Source organism: Cololabis saira, chromosome 19, assembly GCF_033807715.1.
Source record: "Cololabis saira isolate AMF1-May2022 chromosome 19, fColSai1.1, whole genome shotgun sequence".
NCBI lineage: Eukaryota > Metazoa > Chordata > Actinopteri > Beloniformes > Belonidae > Cololabis > Cololabis saira.
This window is the reverse complement of record NC_084605.1, coordinates 25,846,340-25,859,038: the sequence shown is the minus strand read 5'-3', so window position 1 is coordinate 25,859,038 and position 12,699 is coordinate 25,846,340. Positions and strand designations below refer to the sequence as shown.

The following is a 12,699-nucleotide window of genomic DNA, read 5'->3' as shown; positions in this document are numbered from 1 at the left end:
ATGAGCTTGGCATCTCCATGTTGTTTGTGAGAACAGTCATTACTGTTAGATTTTTGCTTAAAGCACCCTGGAACCCTAATCATCTTGATTTTTTTCACCACCCAGTTTGTAAAAAGGTCCTCAAAGTGTATATAAAAATGTATTTAGATGCATCTACAATGACATGGAAAAAAACAATGAATAAGAGAATGGAAAAAGTTCAATAATATTAGGATTTAGCTTAAAACACTGTGCGGCACCATGAGTGGTGAGTTGTGATCACTTTCTTCCTTTTTTCTACTCCTTTTGGTCATCTTTTTCACCAAGCTAGACAAGGTTGCCAACTAATATTTATTTGTGTTTTTATTGCCAAATGTATTCGGATGCATCAAAGTTGATAACAGAGTTTTAAAAAAAACAATTAAAAGGAAAATCAATTCTGCGTTGTAATGTTGGACATTTGCAAAGTCAATTGTAAGGACATTACCAAACTAAATCAAGGTGGTAATTAAACCAAACAACTAAACATTAGCTGTCCGGGAGAATTTTCATTACTGTTCATTGATGTTAGCATTTAACTTAAACCATGTTGCTACACCAAGTTTTTCTTGATCATCTGATATGTATCTAAATATACATTTCCCATTTGTGATAGTTTTCCTCCTCCTTATTCCACCACTCTGGTAGGTGCTCACCATGACCCATGATAAACCGTCTATGACCTTCAGTGAGCAAAAACCTTCCTTCAAAGGTAAAAAATGTCTGTACATGTGTTTTAATATTATCTACGTGACTTACTATCATTATTCTTTATGATTCAAATACCAGGCAAGTGCAGCCCTATCTGCTCTGTTTATGATAAACCATGATAGATCATTCATCATTACAAACAGATGACTCCAACTCTTAACACCAAACCTGACCACCGTGCTATGCTGCACTCACCAGCTCAAGGTGTTTTCATTTCTGATGCTTCAAGTGAAGGCGTTTGCTACAGCTCCTTCCTTCATTGACACTATTTATTGCAATAAGGTATGATTGTTTTTTCAAACAGCTTAAAAAAAAGGTACAAATGAACATATAATGGTACGATTAAAGAAACACCCAACAATAATCAATATGATACAATGGAGATGTCTGGCCTTTAAAATTTGATTTCATGTATCCTTCCACAACTGTTCTTCCCTAATTTTTGATCAGATTCATGAAAACAAACAATACAAATTAACAATTAAAAAAGCACTTACATAGAAGTAATCTGTAAGAATAAAAGACAATTCATTACCCCAAAACATACTGTTCCCCTTATTAATCAAAAAGAAACATCAACAAACTGCATATTTGTTATCAAGAAATCTGGCAGAATATCATCAACAAATACTCACTTGTGTATATATTTGAAAAAAGAAACTGAACGCACTTGCCAGTTTGAATTATTGCAGTGCTGAGCTAAAAGATGTTGATAATTACTACGTAATATGCATTATTTTTTTTGTTTAGGTTAGTAAACTTTTCAACCAAAAAAAAAATCAACATAATTTTTAATACCATATCAAAGAAAAAATGTGTCTGTTTCCTAAACTGCTGCCTATCAAAGTGCATAATGTTCAGTTTCATGACTGTTTTCCTCTGCCCGCTCCTGTTTTTGCTTTGCAATACATCACTGTAGATAAATGGCGAATGATCTCGCTGAGCTTCATGCTATATACTTTAGTCAATAATTGGCTAATAAGCAATGTTCATAAGTGACTGATTTCGATTATACTACTATATATCTTATGTTGTTTTCCTCCATTTAGCTTTGATAATGTCATCTTTCATCATTACACAGCATAGAAAAAACGGAACTGAATGGCCAATTTCACTGCATGTTATTTAAAAAAGTTAATGCTAACGTAGCACAGTAGTCCTTTCAATCTCTTTGTGACCATGCGTATCTGTTGAGAGTGTGTTGGTGGAGGGTGGTTAGGTTTTCCAGCTTTCTTTTTCAAAGTAGCCACAGTTCAGTCCAGTTCCTCATATATGAACTCCAGAAAATCCAGCTTAAAGAGTCAGTTTGTTCACACGGTCGCTTCACCTCCATTTTTACTCCTTTTGAGACGGCAACTGATTTCACGTATAAGTCTCTATGTTCTATTGCCATCTCTTTGATTTTGAAAGTTTTATGAGCGGTGCACATCAGTGATCAAGTAAAGCACTGTTTTCTAAAAAATAACCAGACAACCTTGAGAAAGAAAAAGGGAAGTCTGTATCAAGAACTATAATGCTAACAAACTTTATAGTCAATCGGAACAAATCAGATTTTTATCAAAATCTCTTAGCTGCGGTAACAAAGTAGGTTTTGCTCGATACAGAAAATAAATAACAAATGTAGAGTTGCATTGGAGAATGATTAGAAGTTACTCTAGCTCTAAGGGTACTATTATGCCAAATAACCCAGAAATAACGCAGAAATAAGAGATTTCCATTTTCAATTAACGTAAATGATTTGGAGTAAGGAGATTTGGTGTCAAAAGTCACAGACAGCTCTCGGCTTATTCCCACGGCTGCATCTCTGTGAAGAAACTCTCATACAGGCCGAAGCCCTGATCCAAAGTCAGAGGAATGGCCTGCACCTCCTCCTTTATCTCCTCCCACGGGTGCAGCACTTGCTCTCCTGGCTGCTCTGGGAACAGCCCGGAGGACTCTTCAAAATGCTGGTGGTGGTGGTGGTGGTGTTGGTGGCTCTGGAGCAGCTGGTCTTGGTCCGGGTGCTGTGGGTGCAGCTGCTGGGGGACCTGGAGCTCTCCCATGTGGACTGTGCAGTCCATCGGACCAGCGCTCATGTCCAAGTAGGCGTAGGACTGATGGTGGTTTATGTGCTGGCTCTGACCCATGACGTCCCCTCCTCCGCACCACCTCCCCAGCCCTGCAGAATGCTGCCTCCCCTGCATCGAAACCTCCATCTCGCAGCCCAGGGAGCTCAGTGCCATGTTGATGTCCAAATCCTCAAAGGTGCTACAGCTCCCGCTGAGAACGTCGTCAAACACGGACGTCAGGTCAAAGTCCCCCCTCAGGATGTCTGCTTTGTTGGCTTCTGTGGCTAACAGGGGGGACTCCGTGCCTCTCATTGTCTTGCTTTTAGAGGGCAGGCTCTTCCTTTTGCCGCCAACCCCCTGGTAAGACCAGACTTTTTGGGTGCTGTGATAACCCTGCACGAATTTGTTTTGACTCTGAGAGCTGCTGCTGCTGCTGTAGTGGTTAGCAGACATCCTCCGACGTTTGAAGATGCCGTTGACGAACATGTCGGCATACTGAGGATCAATCTGCCAGAAGCCTCCCTTTCCTGGCTCGTCTTTCTGTCTGGGGACCTTCTTGAAACACTTGTTGAGGGACAGGTTGTGACGGATGGAGTTCTGTGTTGAGAACAAACACAAAAAAAAAGAGACAAATTTAACATGGACACAATGGGCAAATTAAAGTCAGCCATGCGAAAACTGAAAACGCCACTTTGTCAGGGAGACAGAAGAGTGGGCGTTGGGGGTATTATTGTTGTTTGTTTAGAAAAGCAAATGTAGCTAATGAGGCCTTCTAGTAACAGGCAGCTCTGTGTATTTCAAACATGATCAGCTGTGCTTAGCTGCCATCTCTCTCAGGAGCCCTCATTAACACGCACACACACAAACACACACACACCAATCCTTTCTCCACCTAATCATCATTCCCCGCAGACAAAAACCCTGCATGAGCACTCAGAGGAGGATGGAAATTATAGATAGGCCTACCCTCAGATTAGGGGGGGGGGGTTAACAGTTTTCACATTTCAAAATATAAACAGGTATGGTGTCTGTTTTGCCACTGGGATAAAGAAAACTGTTTGCCTCATCTTCCTTGACAAATGCAGTGCGTGATGGAGACACCGGAGTCAATTGCTCAGCCTTCCCTCCCTCGCCTCACCATTTGTCAGACTCATAAATTATGAAGGGAGATTTATCCCGTCTAGGTTACCTGCCAGCTGGGCTCCGCGTGTCTGTAGTAGCAGAAATGATCTGTTATCCAGTTATAGATGGTGGACAGAGTCACTTTGGGCTGTTTGCTGGCCTGCATGGCCATGCAGATGAGAGACGCGTAGGAGTAGGGCGGCTTGACTTTGGGGTTGGTTGTGTAGTCCACCTCTGCCGGGGGGTTCGCCTGCACCGGGATGTGCGCGGGGAACCGCGGGGACGCGGAGTAGTCGCTGCCGGAGGTGACGGGGCTGCCGAGGAACCGCGGCATCCCGGTGGCGGCGGTGTCCCCGGCGGGGGGGCTGGACGGAGACTCGGTGCCGGGTCTCGGGAAGCCCAGGCGTTTGACTAAGACGTGCTGTTGAGAGGACGGACACCCGGCTCCGGCTCCGGCTCCGGGTGCGGGTGCGCCGGGGCGCTCCGGGTCCGCGCTGAGGATGGAGAAATTCTGCAGCCAGTGCAGGCTGGTGAGGCTGTCGTCCTGGGGGGCAGAGTCACTCCCGCTGAGCTGCTCCTCCACGAACACCGACACACATTTCTCCTTCAACTTGTTGGCGATGTCGGGGCTGGTCAAAACCGGCATTCTGGCTTTCTGCGCGCGTTAGAAGGTCTTCAAACTGGCATTTAAAGTTCAGTGTATACCTTGGGGCAAAGGGCAAATGTAAATAAATCGAATCAATCAAGACTGGCCGAGAGATCCAACTCAACCAATCGATAAATGGTTCTCATAGACAGCTAAGTGACGGGAATAACCCCGAGCTCCTGCGCTCTGCGGGAGGAGATGCTGCGTGTGCACCTGTTGCCTCAGTCTCTCCTCTCAATCACGCAGCAGCATCTACTCTCTGCGCAACAAGTGCGGCGGGGGGAGTGGAGCAGCATCCAGCTCTGCTGGAGGAAAAACAATAAGGAAGGAGGAACTTAAGACAGATCCAGGGGCGAAAATCCCGTTTCATAGTTGGGGGCAGTACTCGAGTTGAGGGGGGATGAGGGGGGATGGCATCCCCCCTGAAATAAAAACGGTCAAAATCATCCCCCCTTTCCATCCCTTATGTCATTTCATCAATAATGTGGTTTTACTGCTATTTCAACATTTAGAGTCATCACCAGAAAAATAAACCCAGAAAAATAACTTATTTGACAATTTTCACCTGTTTCAAGTAAATTTTCACTTGAAATACTTGAAAAATCTGCCAATGGGACAAGATTTATCTTCTCATTATAAGCAATAAAATCTTGTTCCACGTGCAGATTTTTCTACTTATTTTAAGTGAAAATCTACTTGAAACAGGTGAAAATTGATGAGTCTTGTTTTAAGTGTAATGAGATTTTTTTTACTAAAATGAGACATTTTAACTATAGAAATAAGACAACTTGTCAAGATTTTGAGTTTTTGCAGTGATCCATTTTACTTATCCTGTGAAGGACAGAGTCATATTGATAAGTTCAGAAAACTGTTTTTATTGTTGTGTTTTGATGTATTTTGATGTAAGCCCAGTGGATATTTAAACCTTACAGAAGGCTGCATTTAACTGCTGCTATGTCATTCCTGCAGTATTTCTGCAGGTTTTTTGGTCAGTGCTATTATTTGTAATATATTATATTATTTGTAATCAGCACAAATTATCTGTCCCCATATGATAAAATCCACCATCCCCCCTGATTTTTTTTTTTACAACTCGAGTACTGGTTGGGGGGGCAATAAACAGTAAAATTTTAGAGAATAAATCCAGGGGGGGACAAGGAATAAAAGTTTTAGCCTTCCTTTAATACAGCATTTTGACATTTTCAACTCTATCTCGCAAACAGGCAGAAGACCTTTCTTAGAGTAATACAAAACAATGGTATTAGGTGGAAGGTGGCAATAATACAGCACATCTGACATAATACACTGCAAAAACCCAAAATCTTAACAAGAATATTTGTCTTATTTCTAGTTAAAATGTCTCATTTTTAGTTTAAAAAAATCTCATTACACTTAAAACAAGACTCATCACTGGGAAAAAAAACAACAATTTTCACCTGTTTCAAGTAGATTTTCACTTAAAATAAGTGGAAAAATCTGCCAGTGGAACAAGATTTTTTTTTGCTTGTAATGAGAAGATAAATCTTGTCCCACTGGCAGATTTTTCTACTTATTTCAAGTGAAAATTTACTTGAAACAGGTGAAAATTGTCAAATAACAAGTTATTTTTCTGGTGATGACTCTTGTTTTAAGTGTAATGACATTTTACTGTTTATTATTATTTTCGATTTCGGTTTCGGCCACAAATTTTCATTTTGGTGCATCACTACTAAATACTACTGCATTGTTCCAAAATTATTAATTCTGTCTCAAATTATTCTAGGGGGGGACAGCTTTACTAATGGGGGGGACTTGTCCCCCCTGTCCCCCCCGGGATTTTCGCCCCTGGACAGATCCATGACCCAGGCGATCCAAGCATTTAACCATTCATTGTAGGGGGGGAGTTTAAAGCCTGAATTATGGTTCTGCGTTAAATCGACGCAGAGTTTACGCCGTAGAAACGGAGTAGGTTACGCGGCGACGCGCACCGTACGTAGTGCGTCGCCGCGTAACCTACGCCGTAGGCTCTGCGTTGGTGTAACGCGGAACCATAAATCAGCCTTCAGACGTGAGAATATGCCGAAACTATAAAATACAGCCCGAGACACAGCCCTCCATCTCTTTAAAGTCACGGGAGGATTTCTGATTGGCCGGCCACATGTCCTTTTCCTATCCAGGTTTTATTTTAACCCCCCTACCTAACCTACCCTCCCTCACACTATAGAGTGAATGTCAAACAGCTGGACACGAATGGGTGCACAAATTCATTACTCGTCTCTTCTTTTATGTCTCTCCGGGTCCCGGAAACAGGCTTGAAATGTGACCTCTGTGGCAGCGCGTCACAGCACAACCGCTGGAAAACGCGCCACAGCTCCCGCTCCCTATACCTGCTAAAGAAAAGCAGTTCACTTCTCCTCACAAGCCAGTATTTATTAATCTATTTATATTCCTTTTCAAACTGTACAGGCTGTGTCATTTCAAAAGGGCAAACGTGTGTTATGCATACAGCCTGGAACTAATTTATGATTATTCTTATCAAATTACATCTTCACAGCTAAACTGATTTTGAATGGCTGTCACTCTGCAAGAGTACACATCATAATTAAATTAATTCCAATCTAGTCACTTCAGAAAATGGAAGCATCGGGCTGCAAAATACAAGATCATGGACCTACCCAAAAACCATGTGTTAAATAAATGCGAAAAACAAATCTCTGAAATCCCATGCCTCCTGCTTTTCTGGTTGTACCTTATGATATGCTTTCATTCTTGTGTTTCTCTTGTGAAACTCTGTTTCCCTTTCTACTATATTTTTCTGCTTTTTATTTCTATGTATTTTCTGTAATGTTGCTGAAATGCTGTCATGGTCTCTGTTTTTGTTTTTGCTGAAACGTCACTGTTGATTTCTCTTTATTTCCTGCAGCTTGGGCCAAATTCCATACAATAATAACCAGGAGACAGGCAAGACCATTTTCATTTCAGATGTTAGATGCTCAAGAGCTCTTTGGACCTATTGGCATTATAAAAACACTATATATATATATATATATATATATATATATATATATATATATATATATATATATATATATATATATATATGTATATATGTATAAAGGTCTATGTCTTGGATAATGCACCATAACACCATAAGTTTTATGAAATATCAAAAGATAGGGAGAGACATTGACTTTTTTTCCACATGGACTTATTTTGTCTGTAAGCAGAAATGGCTGGTCCAACCACCGTGAATCATGAGGGCACACTGCCACACTGTGGCTTAACTCTGACAAGAGGCGGAACACAAGAGCCAAACCACATTTAAAACCCCAAAAGACTGGAATAAATACCAGGGGCACAGTGGATCATATGAAAGAAAAGACTGTGTCTGAGTTGGCTGATCCGTCCATTCTTAATTCCTTGGTTGAAAAGTTTCCTGCCTCAAATGTCAAACTCTGTATTAGTGGTTACGTACATTAAATTGCTCTGCTGCTTGAATTTTTCACTTAAGAATTTCTTTACACATCATCATATCCTATCTTATTAGAATATGTGACTTGATGAGCTGATAATTATCTAAACATGTTTAATGAAAGGCTTCAGTCATTCTAGCAAATGAGTAGCAAAACCAAATTTACCAGCTATAGGTCACTAAAATAATGATGTATCATAAATCCTGAGAACGCATCATACTGCTGGCAGTGCCACTAAGCTCTCCCTCCCTAAATCAGTCATGCAATGTTCTGTTGAAAAGTCAACTGTTATATAAAATACCCTGAATACATCAAGCCAGCACCTGCAGTGTCCTGCTAAAAAGACCTGATTTGAAAAAATATATATATTTAAAGGTTTCCGTAGGATCTTAAAAGGGAGCACACTATGAAAAAATTAAATTTTCTCGGATTAAGCACATATATTTATGTCTTTGAATCGTCGGCAAAGTCAAAAATTCAAGCACAATATTATCTTGTCCATTTTTGTTTCAGGCCACCTCAGTCTGAAAATGTCTCATTCAATGACTTGTTCAGATTTGTGTGGTACAATGACATCACAAACCCAGATTAAAGCATTATTATCATTATTTTACCCGTCTCCACATTGTGCTGTATTTTCTGTACCTTTGAATTGAGCTGAGTTGCACAGTTGTGTTTTTTTAATAAGTATTTTACTTTAAACGGGCACTGCCCAAAGGGAGGGTGAATACACGTCACATGATTCACAACGCCGCCTAAATGCCAGCCACTGTGAACAGAGTTGTAGTGAGATGGTCGAGTATCCTTATGTTTTTTTGTGTTTTTTTAACAAAGGATGTCAAAGCTATTTCATTGTGGTGGTTAGCTTTTCCCCTCCTGCATTCTGCTACTTTTAGAAACACAAAATATGAAGTGACACAGCTTGACTAACAGAAAATAGCACAGTAGACCATATAACAATAATTATAATAATACTACTAAATTGAGTCCTTGAATAGTTTCAAATCGTGGTTACTGTGCTTCCATCCTTAATCCTTGAGCTTGCTGGTAACAGCTAAGAGCTCTTTTTTGCCTCCAGAATTGGTGTCATTCATCAGATTTCGATCGATAGCAACGCACAGTCGCTGCAGATTTGCCACCTTTATGTGATGCAAATCTCCTGTTCAGTTCCACCAAATCCCAAAGATGCTGTGTTGGACAGAGATATGGTGACTGTGGAGCCCACTACTGCTACTACTGCTACTACTACTACTACTACTACTACTAAAACTACTACTACTACTACTACTACTACGACTGTTACTACTCCTATTACTACTACTACTACTACTACTACTACTACTACTACTGTTGTTGTTGCTACTACTACTACTACTACTACTACTGCTACTACGGCTGTTATTACTCCTACTACTCCTACTACTACTACTACTACTACTGCTGCTACTACGACTGTTACTACTACTACTACTACTACTACTACTAAAACTACTACTACTACTACTACTACTACAACTGTTACTACTCCTATTACTACTACTACTACTACTACTACTACTACTGTTGTTGTTGCTACTACTACTACTACTACTATTACTACTACTACTACTACTAAAACTACTACTGCTACTACTGCTACTGCTGCTGCTGCTACTGCTACTGTTGCTGCTGCTGCTACTACTACTGCTACTATTACTATTACTACTACTACTACTAAAACTACTACTGCTGCTGCTGCTACTGCTACTGCTACTGCTACTGCTGCTGCTACTGCTACTACTGCTGCTGCTACTACTGCTACTGCTGTCATTTAGCAGACACTTTTATCCAGAGTGACTGACATCTGAGAGAACAACACCAGAAAGAAATCCCATAGGAGGGTTCAGATCAGTGCTGGTCAGACTGTTGAGAGTCCAGTTGGACACACGTGCTGCCATGCCAGTGCTAGAGGACTTTTTTTTGTGTGTGTTCCATTTCCGGCCAACACAAAAGTCCCTTTATACGGGAAAACTCTTTCTCAAAATACACCATCACAAGGTCATCTTGGCATAAGAGCATGCAGCTTTCTCAGTGCTGACAAATCTCCCAACTCATTCTGATGAGCAGAGAAGTAAACTAGATGCTAGCTAGCTTGCTTTTAAAAGTAGCTACAGTATAGACGCTGTGGATCGGAAAGAGAAATCACTGTCATGTTCAGTTTCAGATAGTTTGAGCTTTGTGACATGGCGTTATCCTGATGGAAGTAGCCATCACAAGAGTACACTCAGGTTGGCTGTGGCATTTAAAGGGGACCTATTATGGCATCTAATACCTATTTTAAACAGGCCTTGAATGTCTTAAAAACAAGGTTTTGATTGTTTTTGCTAAATAAATGAGAAATTCAGCCTCTGAGCCATGTCTTCATCTTCCCATTCTTTAACCGCATTATCTATGAGGGATTCTGAGTGGGCAGGGAGGCTATGATATGAGGCACTGTGCTGATTGGCTGCTTGAATGATGTGATACACCACTACGAAAAAATGGCGGAAGCTCCCGCCAGCGGAGTTGTTGTTGTTGTTGTTGTTTCGGCCAGAGTTAGTTGTGGGCGTGGTTTCACGCATCGCTCCCATAGTTACGTAACGACGGGAGCAGAATCTGAACGGCTCGTAGAAGCCACATCACACTGGATGGATCATCCGGGCGGCTGTACAGACACTGCAGAATTTGGTTGCTTTCCTCCTTCTCTGAGTTGGCAGGCTGAGGGGAGACCACTTCATATATATTAAAGCAAGAAAAAATGTGTTTTTCATAATAGGTCCCCTTTAAATGATGGTCAGTGGGGGAATAAGGGGCTCTCGGTGTGCCAAGGACATATCCCCCACACCATTACACCACCACAAGCCTGAAACACTAATACAGGGCAGGATGGATCCATGCTTCCATGTCGTTTATGCCAAATTCTGACCCTACAATCTCAATGTTGCAGCTGAAATCGAGAGTCGTCAGACGAGGCCTTGTTTTTTTCAACCTTCTGTTGCAATTTTGGTGACCCTGTAAATTGGGGATTAACTTTCTTGTTCTCAGCTGACAGGAGAGACACCCGGTGTGGCGCTCTGCTGCTGTAGCCCATCTGCTTCAAGGTTCAATGGCGATGGTATTTGGCATACCTTGGTTGTACAAGTTGCTGTTTGATTTACTGTTGCCTTCCAATCATCCTAAACAAATCTGTCTACTTTCCTCTAACCTCTGACATCAATGTATTTTCATTTAGACAACTGTATATTTTCTTTCTATGATCATTCTCTGTAAACAATAGAGATGGTTGTGTGTGAAAATTCCTGTAGATCAGCGGTTTCTGAAATATTCAGACTGGCCCTACTGACACCAACAACCATGCCACGTTCAGAGTCACGTAGTCCAGTTCAGTTCAGTTCAACTTTATTGTACCCGAAGGTAAATTTGCTTTGCAATAAGGTTGTCTAGTGAGTGTAGTATTAAGACACCATTAGTACATACATACAACATAAAACATAAACATTAACCATAATTACAACATAAAAGGCTAAAATTGTATCTATTTATTTGGGAGGGTTATAGCAGTAGGTATAAAACTATGTTTAAAACATTTGGTTTTGCATTGTGGTACTCTATATCTGCATCCTGACAGAAGCACGTGGAGCTAGTCGTGTAGTGGTCTTTTAGAGTCTTTAAAATAGATCCAGACAGCCTTTGTATTTGTCTGGAAAACAGCATGTCTGGATTCATCTGCTGCTCTCTCGTTATCTTACTAGACCACTTCACTATTTGGTTCAGACTATTCTTATTTCTAAGAGACAGATTTCCAAACCAAAACACCATGGAAAAAAATAGAACCGATTCAAAAGCTCAAAAACTAAAAGCTCGATTAAAAAAAAGGGTCAACAGTGTTTTGTCGATATGAAAAGATGACAGTTTTCTTAGGGAAAAACGATGTTGATTACCCTTTTTCATAAGCAGCCTCACAATTTGCTTCATATGTCAGTTTACTGTCAATAACGGTACCAAGATATTTGCACATATCAACACATTTCAATATCCCACCTTTTATAGTTGTCAATTCTTGTGTTAGGGTTTTTTTTTTCTAAAATCAATCAGCATGTCTTTAGTTTGAGAAATGTTCTTCCGCAGGAGCTCACGCCACTGGACAAAGTCACGTATGATGTGACCGTGACGCGTCTCACTGTCCTTCAGCAAACTGACAACAACAGAGTCACCTGCATATTTTTAAATAAATCTGTCCTCCCTTCTGCTGCATGTGTATTTGTGTCAAGGATGAACAGCAGAGATGACAAAACCCATCCCTTTGGAGAACCAATCGAGGAACACACTTGGCCAGATAAGAGTGTTATTCACTCTCACTCTCTGTGTTTTATTTGATCAAACATCTCAATTCCAGCCCACAAGGTTAAGACTTAAATTAATTGATTGATTGATTGATTGATTGATTGGTTGATTGATTGATTGATTGATTGATTGATTGATTGATTGATTGATTGATTGATTGATTGATTGATTGATTGATTGATTGATTGATTGATTGATTGATTGATTGATTGATTGATTCAAGGTGTTTAAAAAGCATATTTGTTAAACAGTGACAGTGCCCTCGACTCCAGGAAGTGGTCTGAAAGCAAACTCAAGAGGATCCAAGTCATCCAAGTCTTCCTTATGATTTCAGACCAGT

General features: G+C 40.7%; 1 protein-coding gene across 1 annotated transcript; it reads right to left on the bottom strand.

Annotated features, from left to right (window-relative positions):
* Positions 1–2,326: 2,326 nt before the first annotated feature.
* foxj1b (forkhead box J1b) lies at positions 2,327–4,677 on the bottom strand. Its single transcript, XM_061708330.1, has 2 exons — positions 3,967–4,677; positions 2,327–3,374 (listed from the first exon to the last, which is right to left on the bottom strand). Exons 1-2 carry the CDS (start codon positions 4,543–4,545, stop codon positions 2,514–2,516), a joined length of 1,440 nt encoding a protein of 479 aa, XP_061564314.1. The 5' UTR covers positions 4,546–4,677; the 3' UTR covers positions 2,327–2,513.
* Between the last annotated feature and the right edge of the window lie 8,022 nt (positions 4,678–12,699).

What these genes read in the sequence shown, in the direction of transcription:
- foxj1b (XM_061708330.1), bottom strand. Translation starts at nt 4,545, where the DNA reads ATGCCGGTTTTGACCAGCCCCGACATCGCCAACAAGTTGAAGGAGAAA. An exon ending in ACGCGGAGCCCAGCTGGCAG is followed by an intron (nt 3,375 to 3,966) that starts GTAACCTAGACG and finishes TTCTCAACACAG; the next exon opens with AACTCCATCCGTCACAACCT.